The sequence below is a fragment of the Melospiza georgiana genome, chromosome 1, assembly GCF_028018845.1.
Source record: "Melospiza georgiana isolate bMelGeo1 chromosome 1, bMelGeo1.pri, whole genome shotgun sequence".
Taxonomy (NCBI): domain Eukaryota; kingdom Metazoa; phylum Chordata; class Aves; order Passeriformes; family Passerellidae; genus Melospiza; species Melospiza georgiana.
In genome coordinates this window covers 15,238,038-15,258,134 of record NC_080430.1, presented here as the reverse complement: position 1 = coordinate 15,258,134, position 20,097 = coordinate 15,238,038, and the positions used below count along the sequence as shown (strand labels likewise).

The window sequence follows — 20,097 nt, the reverse complement described above, 5'->3', positions numbered from 1 at the left end:
ATCAAGATTTCTCCTTTTTCCTATACAGGTTTTCTTTATCACACCAAAATCACAGATGCCATTCTGCAGCCCTGCATAAAACCTTTGTTCAATTCAGCAAAGACACTAGATCTCCTTTGACATCTAAATAAGCTATATACATCCATTTTTCATGTCCTTGAGTACATTTTTTTCCTCTTCACAATCAGAAATTCCACAAAAATGCAATAAATAACAAGAGCAATATCTGAGTCCTCTGGTGGTTAATACCTCACATTAAAGGCCTGACAGAACAGATATTCAGGAAGAGAGGAAAGCCCCAAGTTGCTGAAGTTTCTTTTTTAGGTCACTCACCTTAGGTAACTCCCACTCTGATCTGGAACCATCAGCACTGTAGTAGTATGGTCTACCTTGTTCATCTGCGTGTTTTATCCACTGCAGAGAGAAATGTGATGATAGAAAATGTAATCAGAGTGACAGTCACAACAGAAAATCTCTGAGACCTGAGATTTAAAGTTAATTTTTAATTAAGTGCCATCCACTTCAGCCATGTCTAATGCACAACCCTCCATTAACTAACTGAGGTTAGATTGCAGTAAGAGCAACAATTTTCAGCATCCTGATTTTTTTCTTCTGTAACTCCTCAGAAAGAAGTCCAGCAATATCACACAAGAGATTGTGATAAATAGATTTTTTTTTTAAGATGCCATATCTTATTCTTATCAACATTATGTTGTCATTTTAGGGAGGCACAATTTTTCCATCAGATCTGCATCAGGATCTTATATATAAAATTACAAAAAAGCAGCTCAACAGGCAACTGCTGATACTATGAGAGATTTATGCACTCATTGAACAACTTTTTTAAAACATCAGTGGAAACATGAGATGCAGTCCCTAGAGAAATCATGAAGAAGACAATATAATTTCTGTAACCTGTACAAGCACCTCCCACAATCAAAGAAGTAAACCCACGACAACTGGCACTGGTCATGCAGAAAGAAAAGAATTGTAATGAGCAAAACTCAACAAGGTGATTGCAGAAAAACACAGAAACACTCACAGCAAGGCTCTTGGCTCAAGCAGGTTTCACAAGATTGCCTTTCTATAACTGTGGTAGGAAAGGCTGTTTTTTATCAATCCCAATGGAATTAAAAAAGAAGGCTGCATATTTGCTAATACATAGGACTGTGCTTTACAGATGTTTGTCAGAAACTGATTAAAGAGAATAAAATTCTAAAATGGACAAAAAAATACAACTATTTTGAAAATTATTGCAAATAAGACTTGCCTAATTCAGCTCAAGAACAGGCGGTGCTATAATACAACAAAGTACTGTTTCAGTGAACTTCAGAAGTTTAAAAAACTAAAAATGCAACTTCAGTGAACTAACAATGCACTGCTTTACAAATATAAACAAATACTGTATTTTATCTTAAGTGGGAGAAATTTTTATGGCATGCCCAGTAAGTTGTCAGTAGCAATTAGATAGCAAAAACAGGGCATAAATCTGCTGATATGGCTGCAGTTTAATTAAGAAGTTTGTCTACATCTGAAAGCAGTAGTGAAAAATCTCTAATAAAGGAAATTATGAAAGCGGTAAAGCAACATTACATTCAGTTTAAAAACATTTATGTAGACAAGAGCAGCTCTTGACAGTAAAAAAAGACAGTAAGAAAAACTTTTTGGTATGAAGATCAATCCTGAAGTATAACCAAAAGAAAGGGGGAGAGCAGGAACTAAAAAATAATACATGGTATGTTCATTCAATATAATCTGACACACAACTGGAAATAAAACTTCTTCTAAATAACAAAAACATACATAAGCAAAAAAGTTCACTTGCTAAAGCTTCATGCACATTTAAAAAAAAAACAAAAGGAGCTACTGGTGATGTATGCTCTCCACTTTTGGAAACGTAGGTTTCATTTCTAGAAGTGAATTAGTGGGAAAGATTTAGAACACATGATGAGAAGAAGGAAAAAGTACCTTTTCATTAGTATAGTCATTGGTATATAAGGTTTGACCATGTTCATCCAACTCTTCTGACCAACCCTTTGGAGGAGAACCATACTGACTATCTGACTGGCTGTAACAAGAACTGTGGTCGTTTTCTTCTGATGAAAGATGCTACAAGTAGTCAGAAACATACAAGGCAGTTTTGAGAATGAAAGCGCTTTAAAATCTGAAAGATCAAAGATTATTTGACTAGAAAGAGAATAGTAATGAAAACAGGGAGTTCACATTTTTATATGAGAGAATGAGATGCATTTTTACAGTGCAGACAATTCAAAGTATTTTCAGAACTAGCTTTTACTGATAATTTTTTTTCATTTCCACAATATCAGATTTCACTACTCAAATTTAAACTCCAGGGGTTTTGTCTATCCGAATTTTATTCCTACAAATTTACATTACTGATGAAGAGAGTTAGCTTTAGTAATCTGCATTGCCTTAAAAAAAAACAACCTGGGAGCCCTGCTACTTCAGTTTTCTACCACCATCTACCATCATCCCTAATTCCATACCTAAATCCTTCTCCTTTTTTTCAACTACATCTGGAAACACAGGAACGATTAAGGGCAACTTGAAACTTCAGTTTCAGCTTCTTAGATGGCAGCATTTTACAGTATTTGTCCACTGCATCTTAAAATATTATGAATTTCCACTCTCCTCCTTCCAACTCTGATGCACATGACAAAGAGCATTGCAAAAGCAAAGCCTTCCACAAGGCACAGCTAGCTGAGGTTAAAAATTGTTTCCTGAAGGTAGAAGTCAATTATTATCCTAGGAACAAGTTTGATGAGTAATGCAGAGAAAAGATTTTACACACACATCCAACTATTTCTGTACCCCTATAAACCTTGTTCATCCCCTTGCTAACACACTGTAGTCTTATTCTAAGCACCCACTTCATGCAAAAAAAAAAAAAATCTCCCTCCTTTCATCTTCTACAATTATCTCTGTGCTGTGGTCTCCTGGGGAATTCTATGCAGATTTCCTTTCACAATGTCTTGGATCCTCAGCTAGCAGGAGGCAAAACATTAAAGACACCCTGCTACTCAGAAACTACAGGAATAAAATACTATGGTTCAATAACACTGGCATAAGGGTTTTGAGAAAAACTGTAAGGTAGGAGAGAGACACAATTTCAAATTTAAATAGGAAAAAACCTCTCCCAAAAAAAATCAAGTCTTACAAAAAATATTAAATTATCAGAAACTCCCCAGTTTTTAAAATTCAGAAGGTTTAAAGACTATATGTTTAGTGACATATCCAAATGATTTCTGTGTAGGTTTTTGGTGTTGCTTTTCTGAGTACCTTAGCACCTGTGTGACACACACTCCTTTAACTGACATGACCCAGTTTACCAAGCACAGGAAAACCCACAGGAAATTTTTAGACCATTAATTAAGGAAAATGAAAAAATACACATGTCCTCTACAGCTTACAGAATGTGAGCATGTAAACTACGGATTAACCAATGCAACCTCTCTTGCACATGGGGCAATGTGAAATTCTCACCTGCCAATTCCTAACCACTGTGGAGAGGGGAGGAGAGCAGAGGGAGCAAGGTGGGGGGAGTTCTTCAGTCCCATTTTTACACTTGCAGAATTAAGACTGAAGAGTTGCCAAGGGTGCTATTGGCCTCATTTGAACTACTGTTTCACAGGATAACTATATTGTATACATGTATTTAAGTTTACATGGTTTTAATAGTTAAATATTAATTGCATTGACATATGGTAAATCAATGTAGAAGACTTTGGACATTTTTATTATTACTATCTATAGAGATTATGACCTAATAATATAATACATTGCTATTTGCCTCTTCCAAGCAACTCCGGATATTGCAGAAACACCCTACATAGGTAAAACTAAACAGAGGACTTAAAAATGAAAATTCTCCTAGAAGAGCCTCTGTTTTATAGAAGGAATGTTAATGTGTCTATCTGCATGGCATCCATATAATAATAGTTTAGGTGCTGCATGGTTTAACTCATATCCTGTACATTTGCAGACCTAAACTTCAACAGAATTCCTGAGTTATTACAAATTTTACCAAGCCAAGCCACTCCCTGTCCCTCAGCTGTCAGGAACAGCTGCTAAAGCTGCATCAACAGGGTTTAGAGAACACTGACTAAACCTCGTTCCTCAGCTTTCAATTTCACTTTCAACACTTTTTCAGCCTTAACTGCCTATATGTTTTTTTCATATTGTTCATACTTTATCTCAAGTCTCATCCCCAGTTACACTATCCCACACTTAGATAAACCCATCTTAAGCAGACAGGTGCCTTATAAGAACTTTGTTGTGACATTAAAGAGAATTGCAGAAAAGGTCCCCATAGCATTGCTGCTATTGTCATTCTTGGCTTTCTTCTGTTTACAGAGAAAGTTCCTGGGGGCAGAGACCAGTTCATCACCATGCATTTACTGGGAACAGCTACCTGTGTCCCTCCTATCACTTCACCTTTCCAGCTTTTAACATTGCTACTACTTGTGCAAGTGAAAATAATCAGGAAGAATACTAATTAAGGAAGCTACCATCCCTTTATTACCATTTGTTAATATTAAAACAAAAACCATGGAATGAAATCACATTCTGGACACGATTTAAATCTCGTTTTGAAATTCAATTAAAACCCATTGCTTTTGTACAGCTGTTGGGTAATTTGTGGATGTCTCCTTCACATTATGATCTCCTATCCAGGTATTAAGGGTTTGTCTTCTCTGATATAGTGACATCTCATTCCTTTCAGTTCAACTTAATTAAATCACTTCACTTGACAAATTCCTCCTAGTTACTGTTAAACACTTCTTCCTCAGATGCATCAACAAATCACTAATACATTTTATCTGTAATTCCAAAATCTTATACACCTTCTTACAGCCCCTATCCATAGGACTTCACTGCTCCCCCATATCCCATCCATGTAACATATAACATCCATTTAACTGTCATGACCTACTACTGTTTTCTTTGTGCCATGTCTGTGACCAGCTACTTTAGCAAATAAGATACAATTCTGCCCCTTGTTAATTATCCAATAAAATTTGATTTCCTAATCACAGAGTTCAAAGACCAACTCTAAACTATGTCACGTTTCATATATTACTCATATATTATAATAGCTGATCTCTCCACTCTCGTTTTTACATCCCCTTCCATTTTGCTATCTAATACAACACAAGCTCCTCTGAGGACAAATTAGTAGAAACTAGCTTTTAATCCTTCTGCATGTACTCTTTTATTATTAAAAGAGTATAAATCAGGCTAGCACAAAAGCCAACTTACAATTATTAAGATATATTAGCTCTAACTTTCCCTATCAGACAAAATTTGAGATGTCCTACATTTTCCTGTAGCTCAGGCTTGGATCTCAATCTTTACTTTATACTGGATTAAATACCCAGAGGTTCCAAAAAGGAACATGAACAGTGTAGTGTGAAGCATGTTCCCAAATGCAGAACAGAAAAGAAACAAAAGGAAAGAGGGGTGGGGGGAAAGGCAGCTTCAAAAACAAAACATGACTGCTGGGAAGTGGACTGACATGACCATGCAATGTGTAGCTCTCCCTAGACCCATGTTTTGATAACCCAACCAAGACAAAAATTACCTAAGGAGCTTATGTTACTGGAAATACAGACTTCGTGTCTATTTAAAAATCAAATTATGTATCTCCAGTGGTCTCACAAAGACTGAAAACTTGATAGACATAACTGCCTGATGGCCAACTTGTGATACCTGAAGCACCACAAATAAACAGAAGAACTGAGATGAAAGAAGTTATGGGCAATTTTTAAAAAGTAAATTAAAAATCAAGCATTCCAAAGATGCAACCATGTGGTGAAGTGATGGTACAGATGTATGAGCAAGAGTCAGAGGGATTGCTTGCAGATGGGGAGGAAGAAAGAACTCTTGCAATTCTTCCATGAAAAGAAGGAAGAACTACAATAATGAGAAAACAATTACCAGGAGATGGAACTACAACAATGAGAAAACCATTACCAGGACAAGGAGAATCACTACTCAAAAAAGCAATCAGCTCACCCAGACTAAAACCAGTCTTATCCAGCAAAAGAACAGTCAGTGATAAATTAAGAGACCATCACCAGAGATACCAAAGGGACAGGCATAAACATTACTCCTGTTTGCCTGTTGCTGCCATTCACCTGAGGCAAGAAAATTTGGCTATTTAAATGCTCCTGGATGTCACAGCTGCTGTGAAGGCCAGTGCCAAAGGAAATGAAAGGTTTCCATTTCCCTTTCTCACCTGTTCCTCTTACTACCTTTCCAGAGGTAGACTTCTGTGACAGGCTTCCAGCAATCAAAAATTTGAGCAGTCCACAATTCAATTTTAAAATTAAACTCTGGTTTTATAGCTTAGATATATATATAGGATATATAGAGACACTATATATAGTTGTCACAGGAGAAAATCCACCAAAAAAAAGGTGTATATATATTTGAAAAGGGAATATAGAAGTGAAATATGCAGAAGATTTTTTGATAAATATTTGCTTTCTCTTTCCATCAGGAAGCTGGTTAACCTCAGTACTGGTTGGACACAAGAACATTATTTTATGCATATCTAAATGGTAATATCCATCTCCCAACTATTCCTTTGCTTTATCTGAACCACTGCAGTTCAGATAAACACACTCCACGATCAGACTTTCCCTAGCAACTGGCTGCACAGAATAAATTGGCACCTCAAATATTAGTCCAAATCATCTTTTAACATAAATAACTTCACAGTAAGCTTCAACTATCTCAAGCAAGGTCAGCAGCAAAGCTTTACCAAAAGGCTCTGCAAAACCAGAACTTTTACATAATTAAAAACTCCATTGATATACCTAAAGAATATGTTCATGGTCTGAATGGAATCTAGTCAAAAGTAGCAGTATCTGTTATGGGGCTGTTTTTACAGGCATTTTTTTACAAGTTGCTGCTCTTCCACACAGTTACACACACATTTCTATACACAAAAGCAACCCAAGAGTGAAACTGTTGACCACTTCATAGCAAGACACATAACCAAAAAGACAAAGGAAGACACTCCTTGACGCCTCAAAACCAAGAGATACCAAATCCCACAGCAAAAGACCATTCAAATGCATTACAATCTCATTGCTTTTGATCTCAGAAGGAACTACCTCGTGATCTGCATGGCTCTGGGAATCCCCTTTATTAATGCTTGCATCTCGGGCCCACCGCGGAGGCTTCCAGGTTCGCTCCTGTGATCCTCTGTTGTAGTAATAACAGCGTCCTGTCGTATCTTTATGGGTTTCCCATTCCCCATTTATTTGGATTGGAGCACTTGTAGGTAGAGGTGGAAGTGCAGACTGAGATATTTTCAGTTCTTGTAAGTTAGCATAAACAGGTGAATCAGGCCTCCCTTGGCTTGGTGGAGTAGTTGGCTATTGAGAGAAGAAATGCACTGTTAACGAGCAAATGAATTTTTGAATGCTCCCTTACAAATCAGAATGCAGTAGTAAAACAAACCAACAAACTCCTTCTTTTGTTATTAAATACAAAAGCACAAAGGACAGCCATAAAATGCTGGGGTATAAGAACATTAGATTCTTAATTCTAAGGTAGATATCACAAGCTATATTATTTAATGCTGAACCAATTTTTCAACATTCCTCCTGATGACAGCTGATAATTATGTCTTACAGTGGATTTGAAATACACTGGAATCATCATCAAAAAATTATATGCTTGCCATGCCTTGCTGAAAAACTTCAGCTTTACAGTTCAAGTATTGCTCAGAAACTGGAAGTAATGTGATCTTGCTGAAGACAATACGTAGCATTTCTGAGATGCCACTTATTAGGCAAAGATTGTTCCCCAACCTTTTCACCTCACTGTTGGTACAGCGATGGTGAATGTAAAGCAGCACTTTTGCATTCTCAGCAAGGTCTGAACAGGCAGCTCAGTCGGAAAGATAAGCACAATGTTGTGATTAAGTAATTGACTAAGAAATTCTGAGAAACACCTGGACAGTTTGCCTGTATGCCTTTTCAAACATGCTTATTTGAAAATATTTTAGGCAACATCACCAAGTATTTAAATTACCCCTCTCTTCTTGTAGAAACTAAGTGGATATTCTTATCCACCTTATTTTGTTCACATACACGCACAAAAGTAGAACAACAAATACTCATAAGAAAACAAAACACTAATGACAATTGCTTATTAATAAATAGTTTGCCAATGTAACAGACAGCAGAAATTATGGTTTGAAGACCAAAGAACTTAATGAAACCACAAGTACTTCCAAATGAGCCCCTACAGTGTTTAGGAGAGAAATAAAGCCTCAGATGTTCAATTTTTAAAGCCTAATACAAATACACCATGCAGAGTGTAAGAGCATGTGTTTTCACAAGAACTGTGATTATGAGATTGTGAAAGCAGCTAGTTATTACACCAAATTAAAGAGTTTCCTAGTAATGCACTGCCATTTTTGTATTTTGAGGCATAATATTAGGTATTCTAAAGGAAAAACTATACAATTTATACCATTCCCTTGGTTTTAATTGAGCAGCTTTGCTGTAGGCAAGTCCTTGTGCCTCCCGCTGCTACTACATTACATAAAAGACCTTTTATAATGTACTTTTAAACATTAAAATCATAAGATGCTAATCTAGGCCACATCTAATCATAAATTATCAGGGTTTGCTCAGGCAAGGCAGCGTATCATACCACACAATCAGATACAAACTGATTGCACCATAGGTAGAACCAAATATGGGCAATATCCACAACCAAAGGGGGAAACAGCTAGAGAGGAACTTAATGAGATTATAACGGGCATGGACTTGTTTTGCGTGCCTTTAAAAGAGACAACACAGCTTGCCAGATATAGCAAGCACAGTACATTTCAGGCAAACCACAAGTGAAATGCTGAAAACAAAAAAATTGCAGCACTGGCAAAATCTGAAAGCCAAAACCAATCAGTATCCTCCTATACCTGATTCAAAGGAAAAAATCTGTTACAAAACTTGATAAACAGTAAAAGGTTATTTTTCTACTATCCAAGTCACACATGTTGACATTTTGTTTTGTTTTGTTTTGTTTGGGGTTTTTTGTGAGGAGGGTAGAACAGCTACCTTTGGTAGAGTTGATCTTGAGAGCCTTAAGAGTATAAACAACACTACTGTGAATGAAGACCACCCTAATGTCTTCAGGGATGATGAACCAATTCCCTGGGATGTTGGGGCAGCAATCTTGATGCCTCCTCATTCAAGAGCACAATTTCTGCCTTGGTGTCCAAGAGCCTTCAGAGCTGCACCTCCCACGTAAACCACAGGGTTTGTCATTGAAGTGACACCACAGAACGCACAAACCTCCAGCTCCTTCCTCTCTTTTAAGGAAGTGGCAAAAGTGGCACCACCAAGCACCCTGGCTGCTGCCAAGGGGGGCTGGTGGCTTCCACAACCCTCACCTCCTCCTGAAAAAGCAATAAGGCAGCTCCTCTGCCTGGCCCATGTTTAACAGTCACTATTTTGTTTTAATTAGGACAGCTAAGTGCCATCACTAAAAGAACAGTTGTGTGTATTAGTAAAAATGTTTTCCAAATAGCCTGAAACACAGAATGCTTGGTATATTTTTGCATTGGAGTATTTTCTCAAGCAATAGGAATATGGCTCAGAGGCTTCACATGGAGGTTTTCAACCACTCCAGCATTATAACCAGCACAACTCCAGATGAAACTGCAGGACATGGATGTGCTCAGCCAATACTGGGTTCTCACAGCCAAAGTACTGCCACCTAACTCAGGCAGCACACAAGGTAAGTTTAAAACACAACAATATGAAAGTGTAAATGAGGGATTTTCTTCTGAATACTTAGTGCTTCCAAACTCAAGATACCAATTTCTGGTTTTCAAGGAGAAGACAGAACTTTTCTCCTCAGCAACAAGCAAGACAACTAGCTGTCCTGCCCAGCCAGCCCTCCAGCTCCTTTCATTCCCTGCTGTTTTCTCTTCTGACAGATTTTTCAGGGAGAACTGCAAGATTTTTGAAAGACATCTGGAAATTACTGTTTTCAGTGAAGCATTAAGAAAAAGCAAAGTCACCAATCTGACTGTAATACGCAGCTTAGCTCATAAGTACGTCTTTGAGGGATATGACTCTGTTATCAGGATCTATTTTTAATAACCTTGCAGCACACAAGGAAACTTCCTCATACCCTAAGCCACATGATGAGGTATGTTGTTTTGTCTAGGATTTGCTCAGTTCAACAGCACTCAACTTTAACAAGGCTAATTTTGTCAATATCTTATTTATTGATAAACAAAGCAGCTTTTAGCAAGTTCAAAGTCTCCTGAAATTAACATCAGTGTATGTTCTATGCCAGGGTTGGCAGGAAGGTCAATCCCCACCAGGCTGGGGAGTCCCATACAAGCAGGTCACAGTGCATGGCCTGTAGGGCTCCCAGGTACTGCACCACCTCCTCCTTTCCTTCCAAATGATCATTTTGTGGGTTCACAACTGAGTTCTGCAAAAAACTTGAATAATTTTAAGCCAAAAAGTAGATTAATTTAACTTTCATTTATCAAAATCATTACTTACTGACAATATATTAATATGATTAGACAAAGCATTACATAGACCAAAACAGTTCCTGATCACTTCCATTGGTGTATGCCCAAAACCATACACAGTTAAGGGACATTTAAATATATGCTAAACACTAAGCAGGACTTCCAGTGAGAACTTCCCTCCCTGAGGCCTTTTTTTTTTGCACTATCAAACTCTGACTGCTCATAAACATGGAATTAAACCTTCCCAAAGAGACTCCTTGTCTTCTCACTATCAGAATTGCAAGAACATGTCCTTCAACGTGCCCGTGCATGCACGCACTAAACGCCTTCTACTCCAAACATTTCAACACTCATTTGCCATTTGATATGGATTTCAGACTTTTTCACGTTGCTTTCTCCTGCTAAGAACAGTGAAGGATTCTTGCTGGAAAAGTGATGTAGGAAAATTAGCAAGCAGAAATACTTCTATGACACTACAACATGAATTAAAATTGTACAGCCCATTAAGCACACTGGCAACTTCAAGAACATAAAAGCCTCTCCCAGAGCCCAGTAATGCTCTGTAGAATACTGTAAAAATCTGCCACATTTAACCTCAGTCTCTCCAAAATGTCTGCTCACACTAGATTGTTGTAATTGATAAGGAAGAGAGTTTCATGCAAGCAGGACCAAGTTTCCTTTCCAAGGATCAACACACAACATTCTTCAGAGACTGCACACACAGCACTTTCAGAACACAGTTTTTATACTAGCACAGTAGGAAGCAGATATGGGCCTTTAAAAAAAAAAACAACCCGTTAATCATTCATGAATGAACAGTCAACATTTTTAACAAAGGCCACAGATATGCTATCAGGCCTCTGGAAACCTGAACTCAGTGCAGTGGGCAGAACGTACACATTTCAGTAATGAAAGTACCTTGTGAAGTGGCAGAGTATGGCAGCAACAAAAAGCCAGAAAACAAAGTTCATTTGCAACTGGTAATTACCTTTTTTCCTTTTATAGAACTTAAATTCAAAACAAAAACTTGTAGAACATAACAACTGCACAAAGAATGACTGCAATGCTAGCTTGCAAAACATGACCTACCACACATTAAATTGCTTTCACTATGGTGCCTCTATTAGCAATGAACATGAATGTAAAAGCTTTCATTTCAGTAGCAGCATTCAGACTGCTGTAAGTAGCTGCTAAAAATGAAGAACCTTTTAAAAAAAAGCATATCTCAATACTCCTGATGAAGTTACAAACAACAGATTATCCTTACTCATGCAAAAAAGGAGCATTATATTGAAGGAAAGTAAGGGAATACTGTCTCTACAGAAGCAAGCTGAAGAAAGGAGAACAGGCAAACGCCAAAGCATCCTGAGACTGGGAATGAAGCATCCCAGTTCCCTCAACAACTGAGCTTCTTGCCAAGGAATTCCCACTGTCCTTTTAGGAAGGCCTGGGACTTCAATACCAGCTTTATTCAAACAGGAACGATACAAAAGAAATCTCAAAAACTCTACAGTTTCATGTTCATAAAGTGACAGCTTCAACTGGAATAATTAGCTCATCTTTTCCTTCCTGTTTCTGCTTTTGGTTTATATTTTTACAAACATGTTCCGGACTCTGTCTTCTTTCTAACAGATACAGGCATATTTACAATTTATACCCAAAAAACACACAGAGGAGATTTTTCAGTGAGTCCTCTACTACCTCAGAGGTGAACAGAGCAAGCTCATTTAACAAGCCAAATTAAAATGGGAACTGAAACAACTTTTTAAACTCTAGCCTTCTCCAACATAGGCCGGATAATTCACACTGTAAGTCTAAGGAACATATAAAACAATGAGAGTGAATATTATAAGCCTGTTAACAGCTGATTATAAATTTCAGACAAGCTATAGTAATGCAAATATTTTTTAAGTGCATTGACATTCTTGTGTTCAGTTGATCTGCCATTATAAATTGGTTTAAAAAAATGACACTGCAAAGCAATACAGAAATAAAATCAACTCTCAAATATATCTGCCTAATAAAGGCCATTCAACAGCTAAAAGTATCCCATTTAAAAATTAAGCAGATAGATTCAAAATATTTTTTAATGACTAGTCATAACTTCCTATTGGACTGGAAGCAGTTAAATTAGGCATGATTCACCTTTGCTAATTTTATCTTTCAGGAAATTCTGTATTTTACTTACACTGAACTACAGGCTGAGATATTACTTCTTTCTATTATTGGAGATAGTTGCATACAATTAATTTTATTTTACATACTTCTATTAATATTTTGCTTAATGAAGCCAGATTATGAAACAGTCTTAGGACATTGGGGTTGCCTGAATACGCTTGTGTTATTTCAGCCATGTAAATTCCCTTCTGTTTCAGCTCTCATAAAACAAAAAATTCCTATTGTTGATGAAAATATAAATCTTTATCTAGTGCTACTGTAATCTATCAATATCTAGGTGCATAGCAAAAAGCCCTTCAAACTAAATACATTTCCTTCCCTTTGTAGCCCAAAAGAGGCAACTTAAATTATTTTCATACTCATCAAGATAACGATTCATTTAATTGTATTGCAAAATCCTGCAGTACAGAAAGCGAAAGGTGGCTCCTGCCACACTGACAAGCACTCAGGAACAGGAATGGAAACTGGCTGCAGCAGCAGGACACAGCCTGGGACAGGAGGGAGCACTTGGCTGGGTCTTGGAGGACCAGAGACCACTCCCAGATCATCCATCACAAGTGACTTATCAAAGGAAATTGATGAAAAACCATTTTTCCCCTGTATGCACTGCAAACTTCCCATTCATGTCCCTGCAGTTGCTCAGTGCATGAGCAAACTATGACATATGCACATAGGAAGTTTACAGCAATAAAAGAAAATATACTGAAGGACAGCAACAGTGATGTCAAATATTTTAAAAAACTGAAATAAGATCTTACAATGGGATCCTTTGTCAAACATGCACAAAGATGACAGTGTTTACCGTACTTGTACTTTGCCACTTGCACAATCTAGCTTCTCCCTTCCATAAAAAAGCTTTTGTCCAAGGATATAGACAAAGCTGCTTTTCCTATAGCAGAAAATTTCAATACCATATGAAACACTTGACGTCATGCATGCTTACACGGCAAGCTTACCCCAGTTAGGAAAGAGGAGCCAAATTTGACAATGTTCAAAAGTCAGAGAGTAAATTTCCTTCACTCCTTTTCCCCCTGTTCATCAGATTAAATGCTGATAACTTTATTGTGTGTGTTGAAAGTATCTGCAACCTAATTCAGAAATTTAGCCCACATCTTGAACAACCTCGATATGCCATACAGGAGATTTACACATTTATTTTTCCACTTTTAGGGAAGTTAAATTTCAAGTTGTTTCTGCATTTTAGCTCAATTGCTGCCAGTTCTTGAGCTCTGTGAAGCCCAGAGTACATGTCTGAATGCAGATTTGTGAACCATTAAGTTGTTGGGAATCATTTGTGATCTCTCTCAAGAATATATTCTATACAAACTAAAATAGTACACTAAGAAAGCACAAGAAAAGCCTAGCTTGCTTTTTCCAGTGGAAAATTATCCTGTAATAGGCCAATAGGTACTGCTTTTCAGATGGCAAGTATCACAAGAACACAACAAGCACTTCAGTAGTTTTAGAGCTCTTCCAGCAGAATAATCTCTTGAAGTTTCAGAAATAGTGGAGACTCCTCACTTATCAAAGCATTTACTGTTTTAACTGGTTTAATGTATAGCTGTATGTCTCATTTGCCTCAGAGAGGTGAAACTATTCTTAAAGGCAGATTATAAAGATCTTCATGGAACACTTCTATGTTGTACCCATTACAGAAACACAGCACGTCTAAGAAGTGCTCCTATGAAATATTATTGTGGAATAGTGTAGAATGGTGTCATTTGAACTCATAATAGCCTAAAGGTCATGGAAAAGTTTCCATTACAGTCACTTCAAACTGAATAGCAATTTTTTTCTACACTTTACATTTTCAAAAGTACAAATCCCATAGCCTTTAAGTGTACTTTTGAGGGTCCAGTGCTTACACAAAGCAGTGTAAAGCCAGGAACCCATGAAACTGCAGATGGGAAAGTAAACACCACCTCTGATAAAATTTCCAAGTTACTGAAGTTATACTGAGCAAGTCAAAAACCTAAAAGATAGCTTGAGAACCACTTGAATGAACAAAATGAAGTCTAAATACTACCACACAAGTCACCAAAACCCCATCATTCAGTAGACCAAACACTGTAATATTCTCCTATTAGAAAGAGAAGAAAAAGCCCAGAACAATTAAGAAACTCTATATGTGTATTATAATGGTTCACTTTCACAATAGATAGTTGGGGATTCTTAAAAAAATAGGGAAAATAACTATTTGCAAGAGATAGTTCTAAAACAGAGCAGTCATCAAATATGTGTTCTGTTAGAAAGGGTACTTCATTCCAAACACTTGACAAGAAAATGCAGAACTCCCACTCAGTTTACAGCTGCTGTCCTTTTACTCTGCTGCAAAAGCAGATTTCACTTGTGTGAAACTGCTTCACCAAATGTTGCTCATGGCAGCAAATCCAGCAAGCATTTGTCATGGTAGTGTTTCTTTGTTAGGTGTTAGAATAATTTCAAAATATCTTCTTGAGCTTATGAACATCAACACTTAGAAGTTTTTAATAACATGTGCAGCTGCAGAATATCACCAGTATTCAAACATATGAGCAAAGCTGATGTATGAGCACACTTACTGGGATACTGGAAATACCTTATGGGATTAATTAAGGTGGCAAACCCCAGTGAAGAACACAGTTAACTGGCCTAGGAAGCAAAGTATCAAATCAAATACTAGAAGGGCATCTGTTCGTTTGCCTCACTAATATATTACCAGTAATACATTCTGTTGGGTAACTGGTGGGTTCCAGTCACTTTTTACCCTGTCATCCTCCACATCTGCCTCTCCAAGCATTCCCTGAGTTTATAACCTACAATTACCATTCACAAGCAGCTACACCTCTCATGTGCCCCAAAACTCCAGAGAGCAATTTCCTTGATTACACTGCCCACTCAGGAATAAACCTCAGAAACAGCTGATGTAGCTGTAGCTATTCACGTTGACTTCCACAAACATTGTATTAAAATCTTGGGAAACAAGTTTCAACAGTGCTCAATTTATACACAGGAACACCTGAAAAAGCATATTCTAGGGATCATGACTGGCTAAACAATTTCAAAACATATGATTTGAAGAACCCCATTTTACACACTGTCTAACTCTATACCATTACAAACCAAAACACAAATTATGCACCCAAAGTCTAGAGAAATTATGATAAAATCTATTCATCAAGTAATGTATTCATACTCTAATATAAAACAAACTTGGATTAGGGAAATAATAATCTCAGAATGTTCTTAACTCTGTACACACAAGAGCTATCATTTCTAACACATCAGAATGTATACTATAAAAAAAAACCAAAATAACTTTTTTTCACTTTTTCCTTTTGAAAAAATTGGTCAGCTAATCTTAGAAGAAAGGGAAGCCAAGAGAAAAGTAACTTGCCAAAGTAACTTTAAATGAGTTAGTTACCCTAATTACCCATGCACACAAGCAAAGAATTTCTTTCTTGCAGAAAGACAGAACCACACTGACACTTCTGCTTGTACAGAAGCTCAGCAAATGCTTTTGCTAATTCAGTTCAGGTGACCCAATCAATAAAGCACAGAGTCAGGCAAGAACTCAAAGTTTAGAAAACAAAAAAAACCACAAATTTATTTGTTTCAGAAAATCAAAGATTAATGACACATTTTCAAGACCTAGCTAGGCTGGTCTACCTGCCACTGGCTACCAGAAGGAGCAACCCCATCTGCCTTGCCCTCTGCACCCCTGATGCTGATGTGGCCCTGCAGCAAAGGGATGGAAAAAAACAGAATGGCAATAAACTAACCCTGTTGAGACTTTTAAAACAAAACAAACTAAACTCCACAAACAAACAAAAGGCTCTCCCATATTTAGACTCCTTGGGTGTTTACAGGTCACTGCAAGGTCAGCCAGAGACACCTCTGAAGTGTCTGACTGAGGTGACAGGAGAGCAGGACCTCCTCCTTCAGAACCTCTGTGTTAGCTCTTAAGGAGGTTTAGCTGCCTAATTAAATTCCAAAGGTGGCTGAGAGAAGGAATTATCTTCAAGTATCTAAAACAGAACCAGTTATAGAAACAATAATAAGTAAAGAACTGCCTATTTCTCCCACATACAGGTAAAAAATGGCTAGATTGAAGTGGGGCAAAAAAATTACTTACATATAGAGCAAACAAGGAATTAAATTTTGCAACAGCCTGATCAGCAAAATAAGGAACTTTCCTTGAAAGCTTAAGTGCAGTTTAGTCCACAACCTTCAATAGCACTTGTGGTGTTCTTGCTTCTGTCCCTATGCAGTGAGAAAGAACCACAATGGGGTTGTTCTCTATTTTCCTTACTCCCACAAGGCTTTGTAAACAAGGCTACACTACAAATCTCTAACCCTCATCCTGAAAAGCAGCACATTCACATCTGAAGTCTGAAACAAATGAAGAAGCTATTAAAAGTACACAGTAAGAAGCTGATTTATTGTACAAGTATGCACAATGAAATGCTGGGGTTAAGGCCTTGTTTTCTCTTAAGAAAAATCAGCAGCCTGTAAGAAAGAGCAATACAAGATCACGGTGATCAGAGCATTCAAAAATACAGCTGAAGAGACCTCATGCCACCAAAGAAGGAAAGAAGTAACCCAAGTAGCTCAGGCAGAGAATAACAAATATTTTAAGCTGACTAAAGACAGCTCTTCCTGCCACCTCAGAGTACAGAACTCAGCAGTTGGATGAAAGCTAAGAGTGAAAAGTGAAAGATATTTTGTTTACTAGCTGAAGTCCCACACTTGGAACGAAAAAACGGAATTCTGAAGAACATGGTTTTTGTCAGCATTTGGAGAAAAACTGTTTTAAACATTGAACATTAGATCTAACACGTTTAATACTTTACATCTGAAGTATAAAATAAAACATTTTCCTCACAGCATCTTGAGAAATTAAAAAACATTACTAATATTAATTTTTAGTAAGAAAACCTGGGTCAGGAATTTTGGGAATATCTTAAATCAGTTTAAGCCAGGGAAGATGCTATATTTTCCTCTCCTCTGCAAACCACCAGGGTATCTTAATACTCAAAATAAGTTAAAACCCAGAAAGTGTCATAAAATCATACCAGTAAGGAAAGAGGACATTTTCTCTCCCCTCCCTCTGCATACTTTCCCAAAAAAGAAAAAGTTAAGGACAATTTTCTTCAACCTGTAGCAAAACTAAAACAAGAGGCTACCACTGGATCTAGTCATCCTTCCAATTTCAGACCTTCCCACAAATGTGAGGAATGAGTTATGGGCAATCAAGCTTTTCAGATTTCAGAAAAAAAAAAATAGGGACATAACCTCATTTTCAGTTCACTGAGGTGGTTAGCCCCCAACAATTACTAAGATGCAAAACAAACCAGAAAAGAAAATATACAGTGCTCTACTTTGTGGGATTAATAGGCATTTTTTTCAGAACAAGCAAGTTCAAGAATGGACAAACCTACCTCCATGTCCAGAGATGATCAAAAGGCAGCAAATTCATCTCTACACTAAAAAGCTGTCCAGCACAGAATTTAAGTCACCCAAGGCAATACCTGAAATGTGCCAACGAGTGGGAATATTTGTGCTTCAACTGTACTTCTCCCCTGACTGTGAATTATCAACTTCACCATCCTCAGAACTGCAGCTGTGAAGTCAATTCCCAGATACAACTTGCAAAAACAGCCCTAAAATGTTATGAGCTGGCAAACCACACATGTTTAATCAGGAGTAGCTTTACTGGACCTGTGGCCATTTCCCCCTGGTTCGCTTTCACAGCTGCAGCACTGACAGGAAACTTAAAGTCGTTTTTCTTCCCTGAGAAGTTGCAAATACACAAGTGATGAAGCAAGCTGCATTTTGTAATACAAGATAGAGGTCCTGCAAACTAAACGAACTGGGCTTTGGGGCTTTTGCTTAACTTCTTCATGCTTCTGAGTAAATGCAGTGCAATCTAAAATTCAGTATTCATCCTTTCAGAGGCAGTTAATTGTAATTTTCACAGTACAAACATAACTTCTACATGGCCATGAGGATAAAAGAAAATCAGTTGACTTTATGCTACAGTAATCAAGAAAGAACCACAAAATAGCGTCAATGCATAGTGCCTATAGCATGTCTGTTCTATCTTACATAAAACAATTGGTGAAAGGACTAAAGCAGCATGTCACATAGTCTAGAAACTTGTTTTAAAAAGGGAGGGAGAGAAAGAGTGTATTCCACAATACTCAAAAATAGTAATGAATGGGCACATCAACAATTCCCCCAGAAGCTCAGCACAGCTATCCACCCTCCAAAGCCAAAACTAAATCTGAGTATCTCTCCTCTTCCCACAATACTCCTTAAACATAACCCAGTTACATGTTTCACACAGAAAATTACTGCACTATGTCTGTTGGTATGTGTTGCAAAACAGGTGTCAGAATGTGTTCCAATGGTCCCTTATGTTCTACATGGACTGCTGAGCAATCAAAAGGCTTGGTACTATCCATGCAAGATAAAATGCTGTGTTTGCTGTAGATGCCAACTGTGTAAGTAACAGGACACACACACAAAAAGTCTTACACTAATTTTCTCTGAAGATCATTCACTCAGACAAGTATGAACATCTACTGTAATCAAATGTTTAACAGAAATTCCCCTGCTTGTTTGCAGGTCCTTCTCCAACAAAGGTTGAGGTTGAAAGGCCTCCTATGAAGAGCTGAAACAAAGAGGCACAGCCTGCCAGAAAGGAGGAGGAGGTGTGTGAGGGAAGGGAGTCAAGGATTTTGATTTTTGAAGTAGACTCCATCTCCCAAAGCCTGCTGTCCCAGTTATACCAATCCAGAGAGGGTCTGCTAAAGATGCACTGATCATAAATACTGCATCTGGTCTTCCCAGGGCTGGCACTGCATTCAAAGTAGAGCCAGTCTGACCATTAGCAGCACTGCTGGATTAAGATCATAAAAACCTTTTTTGAATTCTGGGCTCCAGGAATGAGATAAGGCTCTCAGAACTAAGACAAATGAGTGAGAGCAGCCATAAGTGAACCAGACCCTGCAATAAAAATAGGAAGCAAAGTTCTTTGTCACATCCCTGCCCACCATGCAGACTGCCTGGGCTCACTGTCTGCTACCACACTGGGGAATGGGGAAACACAGTGACCCTTCTCACTTCTCCTATGATTGTAAGACAAATTCACAACTTACTTTTAGTAAAATAAACTGACATAATTGAATTCCTTCTGCCGTCCAACACCATTTTTCACTGCTGACAAGAAAAAACTGAAAATCATCCAAACCCTAGGCATCAGAGATTCATTGCAATTTATCAGTAAAATGAAGGACTTATTAAACTGCCCTAAAAAAAAAACCTGCCCCTAAACAAAAGACAGAGAGGAAAAAGAAAACAGTCAGATTCAGATATCTGGCACTAACCCTGTCTGAAAG

At 37.6% G+C, this 20,097-nt stretch overlaps 1 protein-coding gene across 7 annotated transcripts in view; it reads right to left on the bottom strand.

The window, feature by feature from the left end:
- The window catches only part of ARHGAP12 (Rho GTPase activating protein 12), a 74,795-nt gene that overhangs the window by 35,504 nt on the left and 19,194 nt on the right, over nt 1-20,097 (bottom strand). For 4 of the 7 annotated variants that reach the window (XM_058023424.1, XM_058023374.1, XM_058023390.1 and 1 more), the window contains exons 3-5: nt 7,143-7,406; nt 1,969-2,109; nt 334-414 (exon numbers count right to left, since the gene is read on the bottom strand). In XM_058023424.1, coding sequence (XP_057879407.1) covers nt 334-414; nt 1,969-2,109; nt 7,143-7,406 — 486 coding nt within the window. The remainder of the gene's footprint in view (nt 1-333; nt 415-1,968; nt 2,110-7,142; nt 7,407-20,097) is intronic. The other 3 variants (XM_058023398.1, XM_058023405.1, XM_058023414.1) reach the window with 2 other exon arrangements.